Raw genomic sequence first — 22454 nt, forward strand, 5'->3', positions numbered from 1 at the left:
AGGAGAGTAACTTTGTATTATAACAGTGTTCCCTGCCAAACCTTCTGCATACAGTTGACAGTACCTACAAGATCCCAGCGGTTAACGCCTTCACTGTGTGTAGATTAGCACCTGCCAGCGACAAATATGTCTGGAGCTGGTTGTTAAGTTGTTAAAGTTACCTTTGGAAAAAAGTACATGTCATCAGGAAGCAAAAACATGGTGTGAACCATGTCAAGCAAGATACATTTTCCATTGATTGCTCTCAGGCAACATATAGGCGAATACATTTTATGAATAGTCTAGTTTATTTAAGTTTTATCTTACATTCTTCAAAACAGTTTTTCTTCCAAACTGCTGTTCAGTGATCTCCTAGATGATCGTTCAAGAATGCGATCCACTTCGCCCTTTGATAGATCCTAAAATTACATGAGAAATGGAGTATGGTAAAATATACGGAGCTCAGTAGTTCAGAAAACTACATCACGAGCTCACATTTTTATCAGATATGTGTGGGCAATATTAGACCAAATATAACTAGGTAGGTGGTGTTGCTCAGTAAAAAATCTTGCAATGTCAACGACGTTGTCTGGAAAGCACCTGATTAGCAGGAATACATTCTCAGTATTTTGTGTAAGAAAAGTATATGGTTACAGGGGTTGCCCAAGATAAAAAAAAAAATTGCCTCAAATTAGGGAGTGTGGGAAAGTAACAAATATCATCCTTAAAGGGGCTTTCCCATGGGCAAAAGTTAATTTTATTCACTAGATCTTGAGGTAACATTAAGTTCTACAATTGGATGTGTTTAAATAAAATGTTCCTGTGCTTAGACAATCTTATAAATGTGTCCCTGCTGTGTACTGTATAATGGCCGTGTCTGACCATGCAGGAACATGGTCTGATGATACCACAGCTCCTGGGCATGGGAGGACACAAGAGAGACTACAGAAACAGGACAGAACGGGATCACAGCTGATTCTTTCTGTGACGTAAAACATTACTTAAAAGCATGCAGGGAAATGTTTTACCTCACAGAAAGAATCAGCTGTGATCCCCTGCTGTTCTGGCTGTATACTCTCTTGTGTCCTCCCCTGCCCAGGAGCTGTGGTATGATATGGTATCATCAGACCATGTTCCTGTACGGTCAGACACAGCCATTATACAGTACACAGCAGGGACACATTTATAAGATTATCTAAGCACAGGAACATTTTATTTAAACACATCAAATTGTGGAACTTTACCTCAAGATCTAGTGAATAAAATTAACTTTTTCTCTTGGGATAACCCCTTTAAGGATGATATTTGTCACTTTCCCACACTCCCTAATTTGAGGCCATTTTTTTTTCTTTTAACTTCACTGTCTAAATTTACACAAAGCTACTTCTTATGGCGGCACCATCGATGGATAGCTTTATACTCACCAAGGATAGTCTTTGCTTGGCACTGTGAGTGGATAACAGGTTACGCACTCGATTGTGTATTGATTCCCAGGTGTTATTCTCAGATCTCAACCTCAAATATACCAAAAAAATGGAAACATATTGAACTGTGCCACATGACGACGAACAATGACTCCATTTATGCTGAAATAGTACCATAAATTAATGAAAGATAACTGCGCCTCTCATACCACTCGACGATGGTGACCTCAGGATATCCAAATACTTTGTAACTAAAATTACAACTTTGTGCAAAGTGAATACAGACCTTTCCCTTAGAGAGCCTCTGAGAACTGGACTTGTTCTTAAATCCTCCAAGGAATGAGCACCGGAAGTGAATTGGGCATCCAGAGACGATTCGGTGTTTAGGTCATCTATATTCAGGCAGTCCTGAGTAATAAATTTAGTATTTAGATTTCAGTAAGCTACTACAAAGAAAAACATCGAAAAATGTTGACCAAGATGCTGTCCTGAGCCGGTTCCATACACACGCGCTGAGCACTATACGTGTCCGAAGCTCGTTGCCAACGGGTTAGCATATTAAACATCTCATACCAGGGAATACAACTCATTAGCGCTACTGTGAAAAAGAGGCGTTTAGATATTCAGATGTATCTTTGATTAGCTCATTTTAAAGAACGAGAGCTCACACTCCATTCAGTAATGTCAGAAGACATGCATAACATAAAATAGAACGTCAGCTGCTGAGTACAAAGTCTGGCAGATACCACGTGCTACTTTCTACTGTGTTTCGTGCCGTTCCAGAAATTTTGAGCTTCACCATATACCCTTCTCCATTATTTTGGCTATGTACACCCTATATGTATTGGGTTTTAATCCAGCCAGTGCTGCAAAATCAGTTTTCTGCCTATTTGCAGCGTCCTGGTACCGCTAGCTTTTCACTCCACTATAATGCGAACCTCCCACTCCTGACTCCCATGTCGTGTGTTGTAAATGACAGTGGAGCTGTATCATAAGCACACATACCAATTGGCTGCTGAAGGAGAGAAGAAAAAAAATCTTCTCCTAGGCTTACTGAGCAAAGTATTTTTTTTTCTCCAGCCTCAGTCCTTCCTGGGCAGATAGAAGAGGTGAAGAATTATTTCTTCTGCCACACCCTTCTTGTGGCAGCTCACTGGTATGTGTTCTGCGAAACAGCTCCTCTGGCAACTGAGACACAGGTCTCAGGAGCTGTGTTTCTTTCATTTCATTGGTCATATGAATTAATTCAGCAGAAAGGTTTAAACAATGAAGAAATAAGGGAGAATGCCAAACCTCAATTTGTAAAGGAAGTCTAGAGTCCTATATACTCTATGCAACACGTATAGATGTGATAATCTATGTGCCTCACTTAAAGATATTTTGGGAATAAGTTGTAGTGTTTCCCAACCATTGGTTAGTTTCTATAGGTCATATGTCTGCTTTTCATGTACCTTTTAGATATGAAGAGGATTACTCCATGTATCTGGTAAGTGGCTGTATATGGTAGATATTTTACACTGTGTCGAGTCTGCCTTATCCACTAGATCAGATATTGCACATATTGTAATATTCATAAGTGTGACTCAGTATGAAATACATGTCACAGTCTGAAATACTTATAAGGCCAGAGTCACATTGCGAGTGTGTTGCGAGAAACTCGCGTGAGTCTCTCGCATCAATACCCGGCACTGCCGCTGGCACTCGGGACCGGGGTGTGTGGCTGAATAGAAATACATGCAGCTGTACACTCCGGTCCCGAGAGCCGGCGGCAGTGTCGGGTATTGATGCGAGAGACTCGCGCGAATTTCTTGTATCACACTCGCAAGTGTGACCCCAGCCTAAAACTGATTTTGAGGCAGAGCATCTTCAATTTGCAACTTATCTAACGTTATGTGTGGTGTGCACTTGCGCCAAATTAAATCTCTGAACATGCAATTTAATTTGTAAAAAATGTTCTGTTTCATCATACATTTGTTTAATCAAATAAATGTATAGCAATAAGAAAGAATTTTAGTTATCCACAGTATAATGAATAAATGTATGATCACTGAGAGCTCAACCACTGGGACCTCCATATTAACTGTTTACAGAAGTGATGGTTGCAGATCAGAAAGTAGACTTTGGTACCTCCTTTCTCTGGATCAATGTGGGTCTCAGTAGCTGGATGCTCAGCAATCACATATTTCTCATTTATTCTGTGGATATGTGATAAAATGTTGTTTATGGAATAAACCCTTTAATTCCTACTTACACCCTTCCCACAGAATGCCCCAACTGTATCACCAGTTTACAAAGTAGTTTACAGCAATCGTGAGTACAATTATGTCCCATGGATGGCTCCATATGTCATCCATAGCAGGAGCCTACTCTAATACAGAGGTAAACTTCTGCTACATGTGCTAGGACCCGCCTGTGAGGAGCTTGACAGAGAGAGATCATTCTCTGTCAGTCCATAGGAAACGCCATGGCGCCATCTTACCGTGGGTTCTGAAAATGTCAATAAAAAGTTATCTGTTCAAAGGAAAAAGTTTTAAGTGCGAAAAAAAGTAACAATAAACTCCTCAAATTAATTAAAAAAATAGTTTATTTGTGATTTAAAACAATTGCAAAAAGGACACATTTCTTATTGCCGCATTCTTAACAACACTTCTATAAAACTATATTATTATATTATTATATGTCTTGCCTAGAAAATGCTGTTAAAAAAATATGACAAACTATACCTCCAAAAAGAGTGTGCGACAAAATGGCACCAATGAAAACGACATCTTGTCAAGCAAAAAATCATCCCTCACACAGCTTTGCTGACGGAAAATAGTAAATCTTATGGCTCTCAGAATAGGGGTGATAGAGAAACAAATATATTTCTCAAAACAGAGCATTTAAAGGGAACCTGTCACCTGAATTTGGCGGGACTGGTTTTGGGTCATATGGGCGGGGTTTTCGGGTGTTTGATTCACCCTTTCCTTACCCGCTGGCTGCATGCTGGCTGCAATATTGGATTGAAGTTCATTCTCTGTCCTCCGTAGTACACACCTGTGCAAGGTAAGATTGCCTTGTGCATGCATGTACTATGGAGGACAGAGAATGAACTTCAATCCAATATTGCAGCCAGCATGCAGCCAGCGGGTAAGGAAAGGGTGAATCAAACACCCAAAAACCCCGCCTCCATGGCTGAAGATTGTTCCCTCCAAATTCAGGTGACAGAGTCCCTTTAATACATAAAAATCATAAAACATATAAAACTAGGAATTTGGTAACGCCATAATCGTACTGGCCTGCAGAATAAGGGCAACATTATTCTTTATTTGTGCAGCACAACAAATAGAATAGAACTACAGCTAAAAAGAATTAAAAATGTATGGTTCCTGGAAGGCGGCAAAAAAAGAGAAAAAAAAATGATTTGTTGAAAAGGCAAAAGACTGGCTGTCATGTCAAGGGGAGGAACTATAATACTAAAGCTTTAAAGGGAACCTGTCACCCCCAAAATTGAGGGTGAGCTAAGCCCAACAGCATCAGGGGCTTATCTACAGCATACTGTAATGCTGTAGATGAGCCCCCGATGTATCATAAAAGATAAGAAAAAGAGGTTAGATTATACTCACCCAGGGGCGGTCCCGGTCCGGTCTGATGGGTGTCGCGGTCCGGTCCGGCACCTCCTATCTTCATCAGATGATACCCTCTTCTTATCTTCACGCTGCGGCTCCGGCGCAGGCGTACTTTGTCCTGTTGAGGGCAGAGCAAAGTACTGCAGTGCGCAGGTGCTGGGCCTCTCTGACCTTTCCCTGCGCCTGCGCACTGCAGTACTTTGCTCTGCCCTCAACAGGACAGACAAAGTACACCTGCGCCGGAGCGTGAAGACAAGAAGAGGACGTCATCCTAGGAAGATGGGAGGCCCCGGATCGGACAGCGACACCCACCGGATCGGACCGCCCCTGGGTGAGTATAATCTAACCTTTTTCTCATCTTTCAGGATACATCGGGGGCTTACCTACAGCATTACAGAATGCTGTAGATAAGCCCCTGATGCCGGTGGGCTTAGCTCACCCTCGATTTTGGGGGTGACAGGTTCCCTTTAAAGAGGTATTGCACTGGCAGTTCCACCCCACAGATCAGAAATTGATGACATATTCTGGTGATATACGAGCGCTCACTAAGATGGGGTAACCGTTTCATAAACCTACCTTTCCTACTGATGCATCACAGTGCAGGTCATCAAATGTTAATGCTGTAAATATATAAACAAAATACATAAATAATTTGCATTCTGTTTCTTTGTCCGCAAACATTAAATGCAAATAGATGGATTAATTAGCCCCAACTACTATATCCTCTAACAATTGTAATTAAAGGGAACCTGACAGCCGATACATGCGGCCCAATCCATGCATGGAGCATGTATCAGACGCTGGCTCCATGATTTCAGCCAGGTGTGCTTAAACTTTGAAACATTGCATCATATCAGGGAAGCATCGTTTGAAGGTCGCTGGGAACCAAGCCACACAGGAGACTAGCCAGATAGTCCCCGGCCACTTCTCCCCACCCGCTACCAGTGACCGACAGGTATATTAACGAGACCTGTCACTCCCAGCCAGAAGGCAAGAAGAAGCTGTCGAAGACCCAAAAACAATGCTTTTCTCTGAAAGGCAACCAGTGTCTATTAAATATTGCATTTGGATCAGCCAGCATTTATCCGATGTCAGGGTCCATTTAAAGGGAATCTGTGAGTAGTTTTTTTTTTATTTAATCTGAGAGCAGAAATAGTGTAGGGGCTGAAATCCTGATTCCAGTGATGTGTCATTTAGGCCAGGTGCCCACATTGAGTATATGCTGAGTTTTTTTACTTCAGTATTTGTAAGTCAAAATCAGGAGAGGAACAATTAGAGGAAAAGTATGATAGAAACACGTCACCACTTTTCTAGTTATCACCCTATCCTGGTTTTGGCTTACACACACTGAGATAAAATACTGAATACTCAGTGTGTGCACGTGGCCTTATATAGCAGCTTTTTGCAGTTTTAATCAGCTTTTTAACAGCAGGAGATTATCTTTCACAGCACTGTTCGAGGATATCCCGGGACTAGGGACTCCTTGCCTACCCCTAAAGCAAGGGGTGCCCTAGATATCCTGCACCCCGGATTACTTCTGATGGTGAAAATGTGTAGGCCACATACCTTGCTGAGCTCCTAAATCATCCCTTATCTGCTCCCTCCCCCACCCAGAGAAATGGGGAGTTGTAGTGTATTACACACATCAGACTAACAAGGAAAGATGTACAGGAATAAATGAAAATACCAATCCTACACAACACTGGGAACTAAAAAGAAGGAACAACGAAACAGGAGAGTATGAAAATACACACACACACACCAATCACCAAGCAAAATTTTTCTGAACAACATTCCAAACGCCTCCTCAAACAACCAACACCTCCAATTCCAAAACCAGGCGGTATGAAACTAACACTGACAATCTCTGATTGTCAGAGATGAGTACATACAGCAGACTTGATTGGCCAACACTGAACAGCTGAGACCATCAATGCAGGAAAGCTCCAGGAGCTCTCAACTGAACAGGTTAACCCCTGCACTGCTAGCAGAAACCTGCAACGTTTAATAAGATGGTGAAGTGCTTCTAATCAGTGCAGGACCCTCTCTGTTGCGGTAAACCCGTGACATTATCATTAGAGAACTATTGGCAGCTTGGTGACAATATACACTGTACACAGGAAGCAGCCAGTCAGGGGTGTGGGGTGGGGTTATATACATCTCAGCAATCTCACCACTGCTACATCTACAGCAGAGAAAAGAAGGATTCAAAACTGCAACGAGCAGTCTGGTAAGTGATACATCGCTGGAATCAGTCTATCTGACCCTACATTTTGCTGCTGTCAGATTCTGTAGCAAAAACCTGCTGACAGATTCCCTTTAAGTACTGTATGCATATAGCCTGTACTTACGTCTTATTAAAGAATTCTTACTATTTGAATGACGTTTGGACTTGGGAGATTGAAGCTGCGAAGATGTTTTCTCACCAACAGGCTTGGAGTGATTGATCTAAAAAATAATGGTTCATTGTTAAAATGATACCAATTTTATGCCATGACCATAAAGAGCCATTTCCAAACACGACAACTTGGCGCAGAATGTTATTGTTAATGTTATGTGGCGCTATAGAGTTCAAGTCCTCTTTTTCTCTGAAGAGGCAATTTGCATATTATGTGAAACAGACTTTTTTTCTTGGTTCAACCCTTTAAGAAATATAGACAAAATAGTAGCACCACATACAACACTTACTTGCAACCTGGAAGCAATGATATGACCATGTGACCACTGCGGACAATCATTGGCTTCAGGGGTTACGCCAACAAGTATGAAACGTGACCACAAAGGTCTATATTCAGCTGCAGCGCTTACAAATAGGGACCGCCCGAGCTCTGGTGCTGGAGTAGCCGGGGATTTAAAGAGGACCTGTTCACCAGACCAAAGGTAGCCTTTTTTTGCTCTTATTTTATTCCTGCTGAGCTTTTACTGTTTTATTTTTAAATATGCCATACGGTTCCAAAACTATTGGCTTTCATAATAGCATTATTTTTACAGTCTTTACTAAGGGGGAGTTACACCAACGGTAATAATGCAGATCAGCCTAAACATACCCTCCCCAGAGAATCCTGTGAGTACCGCCCCCTTTTGGGGTATAGTTGGCTTGGTAATGCTGACCCTAATTAGATTGAATTTATTATTTATCTTAATAGTAACCACTAAGGCTGGTTTCACATTTGCGTTCGGGTACTTTGCGGAGGGCTGCGTACTTCCTCCGTTAAACCCCCGCTTACTTCCTCATACTTCTGCATGCGTCCTGCGTACCTATACTTAACATTGGGTACGCAGGACATGCTGATGTATGCGAATGTGTTGTTTTGACGTGCCAGCCGATCGCACAGGAATGCAACAAGTTGCGTCTTGTGCTGCCTGGTTGTTCTCAGCTGCAACTGCTCATTATTTACTCCATCTATATATACTGGGTCCCTGCTGGTGAAAGATTTGTCTTCCTGTGCTCAGTGCTAAAGCTAAGTGGTTGGAGTAGAGTTGCTGTAGTGGTGATCTGTAGTTTGCTGTAGTACGTGTGTGTTTATCTCCTGGTGTCTGTTCCCGTTTAGTTTATTCCTCCCTGTCTCTATCCTCCTCCTTATTGTTGGTTAGTGCCTTTGAATGATAGAGGTTTTCTGTTATCCCTCTTTTGTCTTTGTGTTTTTTTTACCTTACATTTCTGTTCCATGTCTCATGGGGATAGATCAGGGTTTAACAGGAGCATAGCCAGATCGGAGACTCGGGCGTCTCTATCTTCAAAAGTACCCCTGGGACAGGATAGTTAGGGTCCTAGTTCCAGAGACAGTTTGAGGCCCCTCTCCTTTACCAAAGACCGTAACAACGTGACATTAAGTCAAATATAGTTGAATTAACAGAACAATATGCATGTGGATTGATGAGGTTGAGTATGTACAAGTATCTGTAACATGCTGGAAACATACATGTCTCACTATAAAAGGAGGCCTTGTCTCGGCATCAGACTTGAACTCATAGTTGCCAAGGTGTAACTGAGCGAGCCGCTGCTGATTGTCTTTGTTCAGTTCACACATTCGCCTTCGCGTATAGGGTGATGGAGAACGGGACTGTGAAGACCTAGTAGGGCTGTTGTAACTCTTCTCCGGACAGGAGTAACTTTTAGATGGACTCTTTGTTCTCCTATTATGAGAGTTCTGCAAAGATCTCCGGGATTGTGTCTTCATGGACGAGACAAACAAAGCAGAGCAGAATAAAAGGCTTGTGAAGAAAAGTAGTTAAGTGCTCAAAATACCTTTCACGTAGTACATGTAGTCCTATCTGTTATAGAGCAGAAGGTTAGTGGGGAAGATGTAGTGTTTTACTTGAATAAATGTATCCACGTTTTATGGTTTGGAGTCCAGTGGGCGGTCCTACTTAGAGACGGACAGTTATTTCTGTTTGCATGCTCCTATAAGGAGGCTGACAATCATTCATTAGGACTGACTATGGACTAAAACATGGAAACAGCAAGGATTAAAATGAAAAAAAAAAAATAATATGACATTTAGGGTATGTGCACAAGTCAGGATTTTTTCCTGACATAATCCTGAGAATTCTGCCAGAAATCCGCGTTCTTTTTTCGCGCGGATTTCTCGCGGAATTTGCGCGTTTTTTGCGCGGATTTTTTGCGGAATTTTTGCAGATTTTTTTTATAATTTTCCGGAATGTCCTTTTTGATAGGAAATCCGCAAAAAATCCGCAAAAAGATAGAGCATGTCCGGATTTTTTGCGGAATGCGTTTTTTTTTGCGGAAAAAAACGCTAACATCTGCACAAAAAATGCGGAATGCATTCTAAATGATAGGATGCATAATGTTAGCGTTTTTTTACCGGATTTATAGCGTTTTTATAGCGAAATTCCGCAAAAAAAAACCTAAAAATCCGGACGTGTGCACATACCCTTAGGGTATCTGCACACGTCAGGATTTTTTCCTGACATAATCCTGAGAATTCTGCCAGAAATCCGCGTGCTTTTTTTGCGCGGATTTCTCGCGGAATTTGCGCGTTTTTGCGCTGATTTTTTGCGGATTTTTTTTAAATTTTCCGGAATGTCCTTTTTGATAGGAAATCCGCAAAAAGATAGAGCATGTCCGGATTTTTTGCGGTATGCATTCTAAATGATAGGATGCATAATGTTAGCGTTTTTTAAGCGGATTTGTAGCGTTTTTATGGCGAAATTCCGCAAAAAAAATGCTAAAAATCCGGACGTGTGCACATACCCTTATACTACAATACTATAAATCAATCTGCTCAATGATGCGCTGCCCACAGGTCGGACTGGATGTATAATGTGATAGATCCCCTCAAAATCTACATTTTCAACGACCCACTATTCACTTCTTAGAATATGCAACATACATCACATCGTTTCCGGGAACCATTTGCCGTTTCTTTGATGGTCGTCGTAGTGGAAAACTCAATTTTCGGTGCAATTCCCTTTAACAGAAGGAAATAGAACACATGGTTCAAATGATGACTTTTCTAACACAAATTAAGTGAACTGACAGCCATGAAAACGACAACGAGATAATGAAAGGTTAGAATATAAATGTATATAGCCACAAACAAATTGCGCTTGTATATAAATATCTGGTATTAAAAAAGTGAATATATAGAATATATAATATAATATTTATAATATAAAAAATGCTTCATGGTTAAAAAGTATGCAAATTAGTTGCTTTGCCAGTTCTACCTATTGAAAGCAGCTATCATGTAAGTCAATGTTTGACCCAGTAAAGGAAATTTGTCGCCAAGTTTTTGCCACCTAATCTGAGAGAAGCATAATTTACTGTAGGGACAGAGACCCTGATTCCAGCCATAATTTACTGGGATGTTTCCTGTAGTTTTGATCAAATTACAGTTTTATCAGCAGAAGGAGCTAGAGGATTAGTAAACCTGCTATCTTGTAGCTCCATCAATGATTGGAAGATTTCTGCCTATGCGCAGTATAAACAGAAAGCTGCCAATCAGTGGTATGGGTGGGGCTATACGGAGCTCAGCATTCAGAGAACTGATAGCAAATAAAACAGTGATTTTGCCCTTACATCATACTTTTAATCCAGACCAAATTTTCTTTGGAGCAAATCGAATATAGCGGCAGATTTGAGAGAATATGCCTACATGAATTTTTAGCTTTGCGCTAGTAATAATGTTTCTGCTGCACATGATATCTTTGAAAATATTATCTGACTTCTCCATTGGTAAGCCCCAGCTGTCACTTTGCAATTAGAAAGCAATGAATCTTGCTAATTATCAAAGTACCTTGCTGTTATTATTGGTTATGATTTCTGTAAATGATTCTCATGGATAGCACTCATGCCTATGATAGTCTATGGGGCCATTCACATGTCCAATTTTTTCCTTGGACCGAGTGGTCCACAGAAAATATCAGAGACATGTCCGATTTTGATTCGTGGGTCGGATCAAAATTGGCAATGCAGGTCAATAGGTCTGTGAAAAAGTCAGACTGCACTCGGATCACAACCGAGTGCAGTCAGATTTTCACGGATTGACAGAATGCAGAAGGTTGAGAAATTGATTTTTTAGTACATGGCGAAATGTAAAGATCAAAAGCAGATGACACTTGTACCATGCTCTGATCAGCGTTATAGATCCGATTATCTCATGCTTGGGGAAAAAAAAAATCAGACGACACATCTGAATGAGCCCTAAGACTTGAGAACGAGTAGATCAGTTGTTCCCAACCTTTGCGAGCCACTTTTAAAAAATAACAAATGGTGCTGAAGCAGACGTTAGGTGCTCAACATTCAAGATGAGGATCAAGTGAAAAAAAAGAGACTTTTCTATTACAATACAAAGGATATTTTCACAAAACTAACAGGATATGAACCCCATCAGTGGATACATTTTTGGAGGTAATATGTTATCACCCTTTGCGTCTTCCCATAGTATACACTGCTTACAGTATAGAAATGGAGGGCCAGTAGGTCAATGTCAGACAGAGACCAGTAAGTACTAAGCCTATCTCTTCCGTGCTGAGATGGAAGGGTACAGTGATTTACCATCTCATTAAATACGCCACCAAACCATAATATCCTACTGAGGCAGGACTGAGGTCTAGCAAGCCAGCAGTAAATTAAGGTGTAAGCACTGCTTGGATGAGAAACAATTACCGCAATAATAATGTGACATCTGTTCAGTCAAGGACGTAAAACCTTCTGAACATTTCGGGTAAAAAGCTGACTTCAGAAATCAGCAACCAAATGATAGTCATAAAAGCAGAAAATCTGCATGGTATGCACATAGAGACATGTGTGAGATCAATAAAGTACAGAGCCGGCGCTTCCCAGACTGGTCCTATACTGTTAAAGGGAATCTGACAGCAGGATTTTGCTGTGTAAACTAAAAGAAGCATGATGTAGAGACAGAGACCCTGATTCCACTGATGTGTCACATACTAGGCTGCTTGGTGTAGCTTTTATACAAACCATTCCTTTATCAGAAGAGATTATCACTAGAGGACTAGGAAACCTGCTGCCAGGTAGTCCTCCATATTCTTGAGCTCTGTATAACCCCGCCCCCACCACTGATTGGCAAAAAGCTACCAATTGGTGTGGGTGGTATTTTTCAGAGCTCAGCATTCCTGTTGGATCTGTAGCAGAGAAAGCAAGGATTTTATCAAAATGACAGCAATCAGCAAAGAAAATGATACATCACTGGAATCAGGGTCTCTGTGTCATGCTGTTCTCAGATGGGGTAGCAAAACCTGGTAACATAAAACAGTGCTCCCCAATAAAAAGAGGCTTTGGTATAAATTAAAAGATTATTCAGAGAGTAATATCCATCTTTCAGCATCAGCTAGGGGTGACTCTGGAAACAGCCACGCGTGCTGTGCTATTTTTCTAACTCCCATAGAAGTAAATGAAGTTCCCGAAACAGCAAAGCTAAGCAACTTTCAACAAAGTCTTCCTTGAAAATGTTCTACCGTTTTGTTCCTGCAGAGTGTCTGTACCTAGCAGACTGCGGGGCAAAAATTACAAATCAGTTACAAATCTACTCCCACTCCTGGTTCAGACACTTTCTCTGATTCCCCCTCCATTCTCTGTGATCACATGGTGGAGGGGGTTGTACACAGTTGTCCAAAGAATAGAGAGGGGAGAAAGTACCTCAAAAAGAAAGCATGCTATAAAAACCAAAGAAGCTCTGCAAGTGAAGACAGCAGCACCCTTGACAAACAGAGCTCATGTCCAGCCTGTATTAGGCCGGCGTCACACTCAGCGTAAGACAATATGGTCCGTATATTACGGCCGTAATATGCTGAAAAGTCCCGAAAATAGTGGTCCATAGCTCCTCCGTAGGAGGGTGTGTCAGCGTATTTTGCGCATGGCATCCTCCGTATGTAATCCGTATGTCATCCATACTGCGTGTTTTTATCGCAGGCTTGCAAAACCGACATACGGCTATACAAGGGATCCATGTGTCAAAAAAAAACAACAAACATATATACTGTCTATATATATATATATATATATATATATATGTCAGTAGACACATATATGTATATATATTAATATTTCATCCAGCGCGATATAGCAGAAAGCCGGTAATTCAATTACCGGCTTTTGGTTTCTCCTTCCTAAACCCGACATGATATGAGACCTGGTTTACATACAGTAAACCATGTCATATCACCATTTTTTTTTGCATATTCCACACTACTAATGTTAGCAGTGTGTATGTGCAAAATTTGGCCGTTCTAGCTAGTAAATTAAGGGGTTAAATGGCGGAAAAAATTGGCGTGGGCTCCCGCGCAATTTTCTCCGCCAGAGTGGTAAAGCCAGTGACTGAGGGCAGATATTAATAGCCTGGAGAGGGTCCATGGTTATCGCCCTCCCCCCCCCCCCCCCCCCCCTCCCGGCTAAAAACACCTGCCCCCAGCCACCCCAGAAAAGGGGTGTATTTTTTTAACCCTTTACTAGTATTGGATTAATAATGGATAGGTGTCATAATTGACGCCTCTCCATTATTAATTTGGCTTAATGTCACCGTACAATAGCAAGGTGGCATTAACCCTTCATTACCCCATATCCCACCGCTACACGGGAATGGGAAGAGAGTGGCCAAGTGCCAGAATAGGCGCATCTTCCAGATGTGCCTTTTCTGGGGTGGCTGGGGGCAGGTGTTTTTAGCCAGGGGGGGGCCAATAACCGTGGACCCTCTCCAGGCTATTAATATCTGCCCTCAGTCACTGGCTTTACTACTCTGGCGGAGAAAATTGTGCGGGAGCCCACGCCAATTTTTTCCGCCATTTAACCCCTTAATTTACTAGCTAGAACGGCCAAATTTTGCATATACACACTACTAACATTAGTAGTGTGGAATATGCAAAAAAAAGGTGATATGAGATGGTTTACTGTATGTAAACCAGGTCTCATATCATGTCGGGTTTAGGAAGGAGAAAGCAAAAGCTGGAAATTGAATTACCGGCTTTAAAGCTATCTCGCGCTGGAAGAAATATTAATATATATATATATGTGTCTCACTGACATATATATATATATATACCTATTCTATGTGTACACATTTATTCTACCTATTCTACTGTAAGCTGTCAGTGTGATTTTACTGTACACCGCAATGAATTGCCGGCTTTTCTCTGTAACAGCGCTGCGTATTTCTCGCAAGTCACACTGCTTGTCCGTGTGTAATCCGTATTTTTGGGGCTTCCATAGACATTCATTGACGTTTTATTTGCGCAATACGGTGACAAATGCAGCATGCTGCGATTTTGTACGGCCGTAGAAAGCCGTATAATACTGATCAGTTTAATACGGCAGATAGGAGCAGGGGCATAGAGAATAATTGTGCCGTATGTTTTGCGAGTTTACGGACGTAGTTTCTGCGCTCTTACGTCCGTAAAACTCGCAAGTGTGAAGCCGGCCTTACTGGGAGAGACACTCACAGAAGAGAAAAATCTGAAACTACATATCAGGGAGTCTGAAAATGAATGAATGTAGATTGCAGACGGGAACTTACAGCAATTTTACTAGCTTAGTACATGTTCCCATGTAACAAAAAAAGCTGTATTTTACCATCACATTTTCTGCAGGATATCTACAGCATTTAACAGTTCAAAGTGGGAATGAATTAATGAAAACGCACTGTATGCCCATTGTGTGTTTAAAGGGGTTATCCTCTTACAGAAAAGCTTCTTATAAATATTGTAATAAAAAAATGTTGCTTTACATAGACTGCTATGAGGAGCTGTAAAAAATACAAAGCATTTTTTAGTGCAGAATCAGGCTGCCGTCACACTAGCAGTGTTTGGTCAGTATTTTACATCAGTATTTGTAAGCCAAAACCAGGAGTGGAACAATTAGAGGAAAAGTATAATAGAAACACGTCACCACTTCTGGATTTATCACCCACTCCTGGTTTTGGCTTACAAATACTGATGTAAAATACTGACCAAATACTGCTTAGTGTGATGGCAGCCTCACAGGTTTTCTGTACTATGCCTTAAAAAAGCTGTGTTAAATCTACACCCAAATCGCATAAAAGAAATCACAAAAAAAAATCCTTAGAAAATTCTTCCTGTTCTGAGAGATTCCTAGGTCGTCTTGCATTCACTGCTATTTTGAGGTCTAACCACAGATTTTCAATGATGTTTAGATCAGGGGACTGTGAGGGCCACTGTAAAACCTTCAGTTTGCGCCTTTTGAGGTAATCTATTGTGGATTTAGGTGTTTAGAATCATTATCCATTTGTAGATGCCATCATCTTTTCAACTTCAGCTTATTTACAGATGGTGTCATGTTTGCATCACCAATTTGTTGAAATTTCATTGAATCCTTTCTTCTCCCTCTACACATTAAATATTCCCCGTGCCATTGGCTGCAACACAACCCCAAAGTGTGATTGATCCACCCCAATGCTTAATGGTTGGAAATAAGTTCTTTTCTTGAAATTCTGTGTTCTTTTTTCTCCATACATACCTTTTGATCACTGTGGCCAAAGAGTTCTATTTTAACCTCATCATCCCACAGGACTTGTTTAGATGTTCTTTTGCATACTTCTGATGCAGAATTTTATGGTGAGGACACAGGAGAGGTTTTCTTCTGATGACTCTTCCATGAAGGCCATGTTTGTGCAGATGTCTCTGAACAGAAGAACAATGTACCACTCCAGAGCCTGCTAAATCTTTCTGAAGGTCTTTTGCAGTCAAGTGGGGGTTCTGATTTGCCTCTCTAGTAATACTACGAGCTCTTATTGAAATTTTGCTTGGTCTTCCAGACATTATCTTGTCCTTCACTGTTCCTGTTAACTGCCATACTGATTCTTAACTACATTTCGAACTGAGGAAAGGGCAACTTGAAAACTCTTTGCTATTTTCTTATAGCCTTCTTCTGCTTTGTGAGTCCCCTCCATTTTAATTTTCAGAGTGCAAGGCATCTGCTTAGGTTAGAGGAGGCTCGGCTTTTATAAAGCTGGGAAATTTGCATCACCTGGTCTTTCCTAACGATGATAGTGAACAAGCTATATCCATAACAGGCTACTTAAGGTCTGAAACCTTTGTCACATTTATATTAGCACACAAATCTCCAAGGCTGCCCAAACTTTTGCATCTTCCAATTTTCCTTTTTGCATAATTTTTAAAATGTAAAAGATGACAATATATATTTTTTTGCCTAAAATACAATGTTTTTTAGTAATCATTTCATCTTCAACTTGCTTAACTTCACAACAACAGTAATTTTGTCCAGGGGTGCCCAAACTTTTAGGGTATGTGCCCACGATCAGGAAATAGTAGCACTTTGAATTTTTGCTGCGTTGAAAACGCTGCGTTCTAATCACGCATGTAAATCCGTATGTGTTCACTGAACCATGCGGATTTACCGCATCCAATACATTTTTATTGTGGAAATTTCTGTTGCGGAGACGCTACTAAATTGACATGCTGCGACTTGTAAACCTGCACAACGGGAGAGTTTACGCAGTGTCAAATAGAAGCACAGTGGGCATGGGATTTCTATAAATCCCATCCACTGTGCTTGTAGCTTTGAATGCAGTGCAAGTGCGCTACATCAAAAACGCTACTACTCCTGATCGTGGGCACGTACCCTTTACATGTCCCTGTAGATGAACTAGAGCGAGTGCAGAGAACAACCAATGTTATTAAGGGAATGGGTTCACAGCAATATCACGATAGGTTATTAATCTTGGGGTTATTCAGTTTGGAAAAATGAATGTACAAATATATGAGCGGACAGTACAGAGGTCTTTCAAGGATCTTTTTACACCTGGACCTGCAATGATAATAAAGGCGCCTACATCTAGAGGAAAATAAGTATCCTCCTTCATCACAGATGGCAATTCTTTACTGTAAGAGTAGTTATACTATGGAACTATCTACCACATAATGTTGTAATGGTTCATTCACTACAAAGATTTTTCAAAAATATAATATTACAGGTCATGGGTAGTAGATTCTGGGATGGGACATGGATCCAGGGAACTAGTATGATGTGGAATTCTGTAGCCGCATGTGCAGCTCTGAAGGAATTTATCCTTTAATGTGGGGCATTTAGTATCTGCCTCATGAGGATGTTGGTTCCTCTGGATGCTCTTGCATCTTCTTTCAACCGTAAAACCATGATAGGTCTCTCTAGTCTTTAAACATGGAATGATGAACATTAAAGGGAATCTGTCACCCCATTTTTTGCCTACAAGCTAAGGCCACGGCCATCAGGGGCTTGTCTACAGCATTCTGTAATGCTGTAGATAAGCCCCCAATGTAACCTGAAAGATACGAAAATTGTAATTAGACCTACTGGTAATTGTATTTCCAGGAATCCATCCTGACAGCACCATGGAGGACGTCCTTCCTATCCACAGTGGGATAGGAAACCACGAGAGTTTAAAAGGACCCTCCCCACTAAGGGGTGCTTCACACTAAGCGAGATCGCTAGCGAGATCGCTGCTGAGTCACAAGTTTTGTGACGCAACAGCGACCTCAGTAGCGATCTCGCTATGTTTGACACGTAGCAGCAACCAGGCCCCTGCTGTGAGATCGCTGGTCGTGTCGGAATGGCCTGGACCTTTTTTTGATCGTTGAGGTCCCGCTGGGTAGCACACATCGCTGTGTTTGACACCTTACCAACGACCTCGTTGACAGGACGTCCCTCATTGAGGTCTGAATCGTTATGAAATAGCTGCCATGTGACATCGTTGTACAGGTCGCTACAGGTCGCCGCATCGCTGCTGCGTCGTTGGGGAGATCTCACTGTTTGACATCTCACCAGCGACCACATAGCGACGCAGCAACGATCCCTGACAGGTCGTATCGTTGTCGGGATCGCTTTAGCGTCGCTAAGTGTGATGGGGCCTTAACACCCTTCAGTGATTTTCCAAAGTAACATGGAATGGATGCAAGAAGAGAATTTTATTTAAACAATAATTTGTCATACAAATGTTACATCACATTAGTATGGAGTGCTTTGCAAGGAAAAAAGGGAGGGAACTAATAGTGCTGTCAGGATGGATTCCTGGAAATACAATTACTGGTAGGTCTAATTACCGTTTTCCAGGTCACCACCTGGCAGCACCATGGAGAAGTACCAAAGAATAATGGTCCTAGGGTGGGACTACTGCCTGGAGTACCTTCCTGCCAAACCCTAAGGCTGCCGTCACACTAGCAGTATTTGGTCAGTATTTTACATCAGTATTTGGAAGCCAAAACCATTTGTGGGTGATAAATACAGAAGTGGTGCATGTGTTTCTATTATACTTTTCCTCTAATTGTTCCACTCCTGGTTTTGGATTACAAATACTGATGTAAAATACTGACCAAATACTGCTAGTGTGACGGCAGCCTAATTGTGTTGACACCACATCTAGTTTATAATGCTTAGAAAAAGTACTATGCCTGGACTAAGATGCAACCCTGCAGATCTGTTCAGCTGAAGCTCCCCCTTTTTCTGCCCAAGAAGTGGCCATAGCCCTGGCTGAATGGGCTCTGAGACCCTCTGGGGGGTTCTTCCCTTGTTCCTCATAAGCTAAGCTTATTGTGGTTCTGATCCATCTAGCGATAGTGGATTTTGATGCTTTCTTTCCCTTATTCGGACCTCTGTACTGAATAAATTATTGTCCCTCCTCCAGGCCCTGGTTGCTTCTAGATATCTGAGTACTGTCTCCCTGACATCTAGGTTATGGTAGGATTTTTCTTTCTGGTTTCTAGGGAGTTGCTAAAACGAAGGAAGTACCACCTCCTGATTCATATTTGAATCCGAGACAACCTTTGGGAGAATAGGTGGATCTAGTCTCAAGACTAACCGATCGTCGAACACCTGGAGATAAGGGTTCTGAATAGATAAGGCCTGAAGCTCTCCTAGCCTCTTTGCTGATGTGATGGCCACTAACAACACTGTCTAAAGGTACCGTCACACTCAGCAACTTTGCAAAGAGAACAACAACAATCCATGACGTTGCAGCGTCCTGGATAGCGATCTCGTTGTGTTTGACACGCAGCAGCGATCTGGATCCCGCTGTGCCATCGCTGGTCGGAGCTAGAAGTCCAGAACTTTATTTCGTCGCCAGGTCGGCGTGTATCATCATGTTTGACATCAAAAGCAACGATGCCAGCAACGAGCATAGGGCCCCTAGATGTGTGTCGAATCGGTACACTCCGGCTGGTTGACATGGAGCTAACAACCAGCGAGAACGAGATGTGAGTCACCGTTACATCACTGGATCGCTCCTGCATCGTTCTGGAGTTACTGTGTTTGACGTCTCTACAGCGACCTAAATAGCGACGCTCCAGCGATCTAGTTTAGGTTGGCTCGTTGTCTATATCGCTGCAGCGTCGCTGAGTGTGACGGTACCTTTAAACAAAAGTTTACTGATCTCTAGATCTTCCCCCAGATCGTACGGGTGCCTTCATAACATACCGGTATCCACAGAAACGGCGCCGGGACACTGCCAAGGCACCATCTTGGGTCGAGAGCCCCCGTTAGAGGGAAGCGACCCATTCCTCAGGAGCAGGGCTGCACTGGGGTACGCTGAGGGACCCTGGTATCAGGTGTCAGCCGCAGAAGTCTTGAGGTGGGAAGATACAGTCAGATAGGCTCTCGTCGTTCCCTATCCGCAGTGAGACAGGAAAAAACACTGAAGGGTGTTAGTGGGGAGGGTCCTTTCAAACTCTCGTGGTTTCTTGTCCCACTGTGGATAAGAAGGACGTCCTGCATGGTGCTGTCAGGTGGTGACCTGGAAAAACAAGTTAGATTATACTCACCCAGGGGCGGTCCCAGTGCGGTCCGGTCCGATGGGCGTCGCAGTCCGGGTCCGGTGCCTCCCATCTTCATACGATGTCGTCCTCTTCTTTGCTTCCTGTCGCAGCTCCTGCGCAGGCGTACTTTGTCTGCCCTGTTGAGGGCAGAGCAAAGTACTGCAGTGCGTAGGCACCAGACCTCCCTGAACTTTCCTGGCGCCTGCGCACTGCAGTACTTTGCTCTGCCCTCAACAGGGCAGACAAAGTACACCTGCACAGGAGCGGCGGCGTGAATGCAAGAAGAGGACGTCATCGTAAGAAGATGGGAGGCGCCGGACCCGGACCGCGATGCCCATCAGACCGGACCGCACCTGGACCACTCCTGGGTAAGTATAATCTAACTTGTTTTTCTTATCTTTCAGGTTACATCGGGGGCTTATCTGCAGAATTATAGACTGCTGTAGATAAGCCCCTGATGGCCGTGGCTGCAGTTTATAAGCGAAAAATGGGGTGAAAGATTCCCTTTAACGTTACTAAAGACAAACGTGCATTTGTGGCGTGTGGCCCATTATAAATGTTGACGTGGGGCTTCTGGGCTGATGTAAAAGGACAAGGTTGCCCCCACTTGTACAAAAAGCAAATGTCCTTTGAACCCACCCATATCTTCTTCGGAAGATGCTTTGGAGTCTTCAGGTAGACCTATTAACCCCTTAATGTCCAATGACGGATATATCCGAGATTGGACGCCTCCCCGTTTGGTGCGGGCTCCGGTGATAAGCCTGCACAGTTTAGAGCACAAGACAGCTAATATGATCAGCTGTCATGTCCCCCTAACAGCCGCAGGTGGAATCGCGATCTACCCGTGGCTGTTAACATGTTAAATGCCGCTGTCAAACTGACAGCGGCATTTAACATGCACGCCCAGGAAGCGCGTCATTACCTCCTCTCATCGGCACCCATGTCACATGACCGATGGGTTGGCATAACAACCGAGGATCAGCAGGAGACCCCTGTGGTTATCATAGCCGGATAGCTATGAGCGCTGCCCAGCGGTCGGCGCTCATAGCAAGTGAGCATATCTGCTGCATAGAGAAGGGCTGCAGCCCTGCTCTATGCAGTACAAGTGATGGGATGATCGCAGCTTCTAGTCTCCTATGGAGACTATTGAAGCAAGTAAAAAAAAATGTTTTAAAAAATATTTAAAAAATATATAAAAGTTCAAATCTCCCCCCCTTTCGCCCCATTCAAAATAACAACATTGCAATTAAATGGAATAACAGGCAATCAAAAGATTGTATACATGCCAAAATGGTATAATTAAAAAAGTCAGATCAGCGGGCAAAAAATAAGCCCGCACCCCATCAGAGATCACGAAAAATGGAGACGCTACGGGTCTTGGAATATGGCAACATTTTTTTTTTATTTTTACAAACTTTGGAATTTTTTTTCACCACTTACATAAAAAAGAACATAGACATATTTGGAGTCTGTGAACTCGTAGTGACCTGGAGAATCATAATGGCCGGTCAGTTTTAGCATTTAATGAACATGGTAAAAAAAAAATCTAAAAAACAATTGTGGAATTGCACTTTTTTTGCAATTTAAACACATTTGGAATTTTTTTTCCCGTTTTCCAGTACACGATATGATAAAATCAATGGTGTCGTTCAAAAGTACAACTGTCCCACAAAAAAAACAAGCCCTCACATGGCCATATTGACGGAAACATAAAAAAGTTATGGCAATGGGAAGGGGAGCAAAAATGGAAATGCAAAAACGGAAATACCCCTGGTCCTTAAGGGGTTAAGGTAAAGTGTTATTATCACATCTAAGAAAACATGTACCGTATATTAAGCAGAAAACAGAAATCTATTTTATATTGACTCAACAAGAAGTAAACTTGTAATAAAACAATGCCACTCACCGGGAAGCCTGGAACAGTTTTCATCAGCACCTCTCGATCCACTCCTGGGTACGGAGGAGTCAGCTTTGGTTCAGGGAACAGGAAGTTTCGATGGTTCTCCTTGTATGTGGCTAAAACATCTTCACCTGTATTTATAAACCACGAGAAAGAAGTAATGCTAACGATGAGTAGAAGATCATTTCATAATTATAACAATGCCGATACAATGGAAATCAATAAATTTTTACTAGAAGAGACCAAATGTATTTTCTGTTATAAACGTGCAGCATGTGGTTGTGTGCGTCATTATGATAG

At 42.2% G+C, this 22454-nt stretch overlaps 1 protein-coding gene across 2 annotated transcripts in view; it reads right to left on the reverse strand.

Annotated features, from left to right (window-relative positions):
• The window catches only part of SPATA6L (spermatogenesis associated 6 like), a 107046-nt gene that overhangs the window by 25747 nt on the left and 58845 nt on the right, over positions 1-22454 (reverse strand). Inside the window, exons 6-13 of one of the 2 annotated variants that reach the window (XM_069745489.1) lie at positions 22161-22285; positions 10366-10443; positions 8935-9186; positions 7384-7459; positions 5588-5631; positions 1690-1811; positions 1404-1494; positions 307-398 (exon numbers count right to left, since the gene is read on the reverse strand). In XM_069745489.1, coding sequence (XP_069601590.1) covers positions 312-398; positions 1404-1494; positions 1690-1811; positions 5588-5631; positions 7384-7459; positions 8935-9186; positions 10366-10443; positions 22161-22285 — 875 coding nt within the window. In that variant the 3' untranslated portion in view covers positions 307-311. Of the gene's footprint in view, positions 1-306; positions 399-1403; positions 1495-1689; positions 1812-5587; positions 5632-7362; positions 7460-8934; positions 9187-10365; positions 10444-22160; positions 22286-22454 lie in introns of both variants that reach the window. The other variant, XM_069745488.1, reaches the window with a different exon arrangement.

This window comes from Ranitomeya imitator, chromosome 1 (assembly GCF_032444005.1).
Source record: "Ranitomeya imitator isolate aRanImi1 chromosome 1, aRanImi1.pri, whole genome shotgun sequence".
In the NCBI taxonomy this organism is placed as follows: Eukaryota; Metazoa; Chordata; class Amphibia; order Anura; family Dendrobatidae; genus Ranitomeya; species Ranitomeya imitator.